The sequence below is a fragment of the Zeus faber genome (assembly GCF_960531495.2).
Source record: "Zeus faber genome assembly, chromosome: 21".
Lineage (NCBI taxonomy): Eukaryota > Metazoa > Chordata > Actinopteri > Zeiformes > Zeidae > Zeus > Zeus faber.
Genome location: NC_137208.1, coordinates 13,658,520 through 13,666,019, shown reverse-complemented (window position 1 = coordinate 13,666,019; position 7,500 = coordinate 13,658,520). Strand labels below are relative to the sequence as shown.

The following is a 7,500-nucleotide window of genomic DNA, read 5'->3' as shown; positions in this document are numbered from 1 at the left end:
AGACCGTCGGTGGGCTTGTGGGGCGGCCAGGAGAGGCTGGGCAGAGGGTGTAATTGAGAGCAGTAGTTTAGATCTGATAGGGAAATGAGATGAGATGGGGCCCGAATTGATGCGGGTGTCCAAGTCCAAAATCGCCTTTTATCTCGAGTTGAGGTTCGGGTGATGAGAGGATTAACCAGAACAATGCGTGCGTATATATGTGTTACTTGTCTTTTTGTTTGCTATCGAACCAGAAATAATAAACAATTAAGGTTGTTATGACGATGCAAGCTGCCAAACGTGTTACTGTGGATGGCGCCGTCTCACTGTTTACCTACGAAAAGCAGCGATAGACCTTGATCGGTGGGTTTATTATTTGATGCTTTTGAAATGTATTCAACGGATCGACTTAAGCATAACTGTAAGAGCGTTTTGGGACATTCGTTTGGTTCTTTCCCAGTGTGACAGTTTCTAGGTTGCTAGGACCATGGTGGCCGCGCCGCATCACACGGTGGTGATCTTCTTGTCCTTGGTGGCCTGCTTGATGGCGGCCTGCTCGCAGATGATCTCCTTCAGCCGCTGCAGCCGCACGTTCTGCGTGCCCAGGTCGCCCACGCCCGTCTGGCTGCGCTGCAGCAGCGACAGGGCGTTGATGTACTCCAGCTCCGTGTAGCGCACGCCCTGGTCCACCACCAGGTTGAGCAGCTCGTCCGCCGTGTTGTACAGCATCTCATAGTACTGCCTGGAAGGTGGGAGATGAGGTCAGAAAAAGGAGAAAGGAAGATTAAACAAACAAGAAAAAAAAGAACGGACGTTATCGGAGTTTAAGACACATGTTTAAATTTTGGCTTTTACATTTTTGCAGGCAGTATCTTCTGGAACGACAACAGAGGGGGGTCAAGGAAGCCAAACGAAATACTGCTGATGTTAGCCCACATTCTCTTTTAACGCTCCTCACACTGTCAGGTCTGAGACCTTGAGAGGGAGAGAGAGGGGACTGATCCGCTGCCTACAAACTACTGAGACGGTTTGAATGGAACAATGCTGACAGGGCCAAAAGGGAAGGGAAAGGGATGGGTGCAGAATTAATAGGTCTTTAGCCGGGACCTGAAACCACAATGGGACTTCTTAAAAAGGGAGGAAAAACCATGGAATGCATACTAAAAGGACAAAGGCAAAGGAAAAGTACCAGTGAATCAGTTTCTCTTCAGCAATGCTGACTAACGCATGACGTGGAGAGGACGGAGCCCCTGCTGTTCATGTGCTGAATGTAGAAACCGCTTAAAACAAAAACCAAACAAATAAATGTCCGCAGCCGTGCACCTGTGTACATGAGCTCGGGGTGTATGGGAATTCCGGGAGCTCCAGACCAGTCGCTCACAGCGGTTTGACGGAGGGAGATAATCATAGTCCGCCACAGCGCCCTGGCGAAAGAAATGCGGCGTTGCAAAAAAGATGCATTTGCCCACCTGTTTTTAAACCTATGCCTTCAACCGCACTGGAGGAAAAAGAGCCATGGAGGATCTCTTCAAACATCTGGGAGAAGAGGGGACGAAGCCTGGAGCTCGACCGAGCCCCAGGAAGTCAGATGGGCAAACAAAAGAAAAGAAAAAAACATAACAAAAAAAACAAAAAAAACATTTGGCGATTCATGATACAGCTTCAGGACAAAACACCTCTATTCACATCTCACCATCCCTTCTCAGGCTGATTGTTTCCAATGTTTTGCCCCCCCCCCCCCCCCCCCCCCCGTTAGGGTCGTAAACGAGGCCTTAACGAGAGCTTTGGGAGCTTCTGTACCACAGCGTTTCGGTTTGTTCCAACTACAGTGGAAACGCAAAACAAATATGGAGGCAAACGGGAATGGAAGAGTAGGAGAGAGAGGGAGACGTGAACGGCAGAGAGACGGGCGAGAAATAACGCGCGGGAAACGGTTTAACTTCGATTTTAATCACTGACTCGGTTTCTCCTCCATTGGTGAAATTTGCACTCCATCCCTTCTCAAAGCACTATCATTTTGTTTGGATCCCTCAACTCATCCTACAAGCCTGCGCGACAAAACTGAGGAAGAGCCACGCTGCACTGATTCCATCATGGGCGGAAGGTTTGACAGGTGTCACTAGTTATATTGGCTTGATGTGCGTTGACTATGGCTTAAAAAAAAAGTTCCCCCCCCCCACAACTGGCAGTAGCTGTCATTTTAACATTTCGGTTCTTGCGTTCCTCCCCCAACCCAACGGTTCATTAGTGTTCCTTTTTACATTTGTACAATATGAATAAAACACATTATTATGAAGCTGTGAATATGAATAATACGATTGTGGCAGTTTGTCCTCCCCCACGCCACCCAAGTTGAGTTTCAGGGCCCTCCAGCACAGAGACACAGACGACGGTGGGTTGTAGACACCAGTTTATTGTAGAGAGGAGGCTAGTTGGAATTAGCCAGGAGCCGATAGCGCATGTCACGACAGGGCTCCTAGCCTGAGTGAGTGTGAAGATAGGGGTTTTAACCTGTTGCTGATTAGACCCAAACAATGAGCAACAAGTATGCAGCCACCCTAACCCAATCACCTAGATCCAGGTCAGGTGTGGCCGCTCAAACCATCCCATCTCCACACCACAATGATCAACGCGATATAGAAGGTATGTTCAATGGGCGGCGGTAGTTCCAGAGGTAGAGGGGTCGTCGGGCAACGGGAGGATTGGCGGTTCGATGCTCGGCTCCTCCTGAAAGTGTCCCCATGACGCACAGTGCTTGTTTCTTTACACAAGTAGACGTAAAATAAAATAAAATAATCTACATCTAGAGTGAAAATACACTGTTTCGGCAGCTGGCGCACGCATCACGCACGCTCCGTTGGTACCGTTGAGAGGGAGACAGGTGCGCAAATTGCGCCCCGATCGCGCCCTAGAAAATGTACTCCCCACATCACTAGGCGTACCTCTAGGGGTACGTGGACCCCAGTTTGGGAATAGCTGGTCCAGGCTTAAAAAACATTGAATCGGTGCATTGATACATTGAATGGAAGCTGAGGCGTGACATAGTATCCAAAATTTGGGAGTGTGGGGGTCAAATAAGAGACAGTTGACTACTTAAAGAGAAACAACAAAAACCACAATGTTATGTACAGTAATTAAAAAGTAATGTTTCTCGCCTGGAACAAGGAGATGTGATGTTTTTGTTAATGTTCCTCATAAAATAGTTTGTTTCCATTCCCCGACCCGGTTTCGTGGCCCCAGTGTGGCTGTTGCCTGTGAATGTGCGTACGAGCAAGTATGTCTTCTCTCCCAATACACAAAGAATATTTTCATTTTTTTTTTTATCTGCCCGTTTATGCTGCTGTTTACAAACTTCACTGCATGCACACAGGTGGATGTGGATGGAAGTGCTTGAGCGAGCGAGTAAAAATCACCTCAGAAACAGGTGACACACACACACACACACACACACACACCCCTTCCCCATGCATTCTTATTCCATTCCCCTCTCCGAGAGATTAACTGCACGCTTGAGGCTAATTGACACGGTTATAACAGACACACACACACACACACACACACACACACACACACACACACACACACACACACACACACACACACACACACACACACACACACACACACACACACACACACACACACACTTGCTGATTGGGAGCAGGCTTTGATCAAATGGCACTCCTCTTTCACATATCCATTTGCGTGCTCTCCAAGGGTGGCTGAGGGGAAGAAAAACAGGTTGATTTGAAAGACGGGGGGCAAACAAGGGGAGAGACAGAGCGTCCTAGAGGCTGAGGCTGGTCGACTGGAATATCCCAAAAATAGATTTGTAATTTCAACATGAAAACATGTCTTTGGTGTGAGACACTGTTGAGTAAATAAATAAATGATCGGTTGTGATGTGCTTTTGAAAAGGCTGCTGATGGAGGTTCTACTGCCACGCGATCCATGCACTGTGACAGTCCAAGCAATGGCTCGAACGGTTCAGAGCCTTGTTTCGAGGGGGGCGGTTCGCTACGTGGACATGGCGACCACGTTGTTTTTATTTAATTTCAGAAATAAATCTTAAGAGTGCCCAGCATCCAAACTGTGAGTGAACTCAAACATGTTCCAATGAGGTACCCAAACGCAACTGAACAATGTCGACACTCCAATCTTATCCCACATTTTTTAACAAATAGGACATTTGAAAGACTCAGGGGCTTAACTTAATGAACTTTGTTTTTTTTCTCGATACGTTTTGTCATCTGATGTTTATGTTGTTCCATGTACTTGTTGTTGTTTGTTTCTATGTTTGTTTTTCCATTTACATGTTGTTGTTTGTTTCTCTATTTATGTTTTTCCATGTACATGTTGTTGTTTGTTTCAATGTTGTTTTTTCCATGTACATGTTTTTTTTCAATGTTTATGTTTTTCCATGTACATGTTTGTTTCAATGTTTATGTTTTTCCATGTATATGTTGTTGTTTGTTTCAATGTTTATGTTTTTCCATATACATGCTGTTTGTTTCAATGTTTATGTTTTTCCATGTATATGTTGTTGTTTGTTTCAATGTTTATGTTTTTCCATGTACATGTTGTTTGTTTCAATGTTTATGTTTTTCCATGTATATGTTGTTGTTTGTTTCAATGTTTATGTTTTTCCATGTATATGTTGTTGTTTGTTTCTATGTTTATGTTGTTCCATGTACATGTTATTTGGTTCTATGTTTATTTGTCTCACCCGTGGTGATTCTTCCCCTTTTGGACGAGTGATTCGTTGTTTATAGACCCAAACATGGTAAGATCGTTCTCAAAAGAGGGGGATTGGTGGTAGTTCTGTGTAACAAAAAACTGTGCTCTTCCTTATCCCACAGGTTGTCCACAGGACAAAGTTGTTGCAGCAGTTCTTGGTGATTAAAGAATTAATAAAAAAAGTTGCAACGCAGGTTGAGAAGTTAAACTCCACTTGCAGACTAACTCTGACCTAGATACAATGGAACAAATACTCTCTGTTGTATGCCCAGCATGCTGACATCACAGGTTAAAAGAAAATAATAATAAAAAAAAGAAAGACTCTTCTTCTTACTCTTGTTTCTTATTTGCATTCTTTCTACTGACGAGACTGGTAATGGGACCAACTAAGCCATTTCCACTCGGACTGGAATTCAGAGCTCTGTTTGGTGGACACTGTTGCGATGCTGTAATTGCTTGGTTGCACCAAACGGTTTGATACGGAAATGTGTATCATTACTCTCCTGATAATGACTAAAAGTCAGATAATGACTGTGGCTCCTTTGATAAGGACCGACCATCATATTTAGAACTAAAGGACAATTCTGTTCACAAAATAGTCAATATCTTTGGAATCCATCCACCCCCAGAGACTAAACAGTGTTCTACAATTTCAGGAATAATACTGCCCACATCACAAGCCACTGAAATGATCACAAAACTATGTTTGTGAGTGTGTGTGTGTGTTTCACTACACTTGTGAGGGCTGGTCTCCCAATTGACTATTTTCTGGTTTAGAAGTTTTTAAACTTTAACTCTGATACCAGTACAATGATGTGTGTGTGTGTGTCTGTGTGTGTCTGTGTGTGTGTGTCTGTGTGTTAAGCCTCGTAATCTAATGTTTATTCATGACAAAAGGGAGACGGAGACTGGGTTGGTTTAGAGGGAGAAGGGGAAAGGGAGCGGGAGAAGGAGAGGGAGCTGCTGTTTAAAAACTGCCAAACACTTCATTACACACACGCTTGGAAAGCCATTTGCTCAACAGTGGAAGGGCTGTTAATAAGATTAAAATCTGCCAGCAGCGCCCCCCATCAAGAGCTCCCTGCATCCCCCTAACCCCCCACCCCAATCACCGCCAGCACTCCAAAACACACCAGAAACACGCACACAAACACACACACACACACACAGTTTCCCATTAGAGATAGAGCGAGCAAATGAAGAAGCCATCATTCTGTTTCTCCTTGGTAGGCATTGTTATTTATTTTGCACCCTCAATGATCCCTCTATTTCTGATTCACTCACTCACTCACCCCCTCTCTCTCTCACCCCCTCTCTCTCACACACACACACACACACACACACACACACACACACACACACACACACACACACACACACACACACACACACACACACACACACACACACACACACACACACACACACACACTCTCTATATATGTGTGCAAGTTGGCTGGTTTTCCGTCGTGAACCTTCTATTAAATTTTAATTAGCCCACCCTGCTTCCCTGGTATACAAAGAATATTAAACTAATTTATGATGCATGGACGCAGCAGAAGACGGTGGGGTGTGCACGTCAATGGCACGAGTGAGAGAGAGACGGATGGCGGGATGAAAAGAGAGGAGGTGGAAGAGGAGGGGGAGAGAGGTAGGGGGAACGAAAGAGAAAGGCAGGATTCAGCACAATCCCCCCCGTCCCCCCTGTCCCCATTTTCGGCATGTACAAAATTAAGGCCATTACTGGATGCTTCTGTCAGCATGTCGTTTGAGGAAAACAAATCAAAACTTCCCTTGAGTTCCCCTTCTCAATATCTGTCTCTTCCTCGGCCATTTGAGAGGCTCCGCCCACTTCACTTCCAGACACCCCAACTCTCTCCCCCACCTCTAGCAGTGCATCTCTCTCTTTGCTGGTAATGAGCAGAGGTCTACAGAGACTCGCATCCAGGCTTCATCAGCAAAGACCAGTCTCATCATGTTGAGCTACCCCCCCCCCGCCCCCCCACACACACACACACACCCACACCCACACAAATCGTGAAATTAACAAATACATAGACATGTATACAGAGTAAACACACATAACGACCCACACCCTGACAACTCACACAGAAATACAAGTGCACACGCATACACAGCCACACACACACACACACACACACACACACACACACACACACACACACACACACACACACACACACACACACACACACACGCACGCACGCGCACGCACGCACGTACGCACACACGCATTTAAACAGGGCTGACAAAGCAGGGGTGCGAAGCCAGCGACGAGGCTGCCGCTGGTCGGATAATGGAATGTGGGAGAGGAAAGTGTAAGTGGACGAGAAGAGAGAGCGAGAGAGAGAGAGAGAGAGAGAGAGAGAGAGAGAGTGAGTGAGAAGAAGAGATAGAGAAAAAGAGAAGGGAAAGACACCAGGTGAGAGAGAAGAAGCAGTAGGGAGAAGGAAGGGAGGCAAAATGACAGTCCATAGAAACCACGGACTAAACACAGACAGGTTTATCTGCCGAAACCCGACCACCTGCTGATATCACTGCCAATGCGACGTGCACACGCATGCGCACACACACGCACACACACACACCTTTCTGCGACTGGAAACGACTTGTGTGTGTGTGTGTGTGTGTGTGTGTGTGTGTGTGTGTGTGTGTGTGTGTGTGTGTGTGAGGGTGCTGTTTAGTCTGGAGGGGCCTGTGTACACGGGTCACTGGGCAGCAAGAGTGTGCATCACTGTGTCTGTTCTTTATGTGTGTTCGTGT

General features: G+C 46.0%; 1 protein-coding gene across 1 annotated transcript in view; it reads right to left on the bottom strand.

Annotated features, from left to right (window-relative positions):
• exoc4 (exocyst complex component 4) overlaps window positions 1–7,500 on the bottom strand; it is a 153,465-nt gene that overhangs the window by 1,448 nt on the left and 144,517 nt on the right. Inside the window, exon 20 of the mRNA XM_080022593.1 lies at window positions 1–721. This exon is cut by the window's left edge and continues 1,448 nt beyond it. Within this exon, the coding sequence (XP_079878719.1) occupies window positions 484–721 (238 nt within the window). The 3' untranslated portion in view covers window positions 1–483. The remainder of the gene's footprint in view (window positions 722–7,500) is intronic.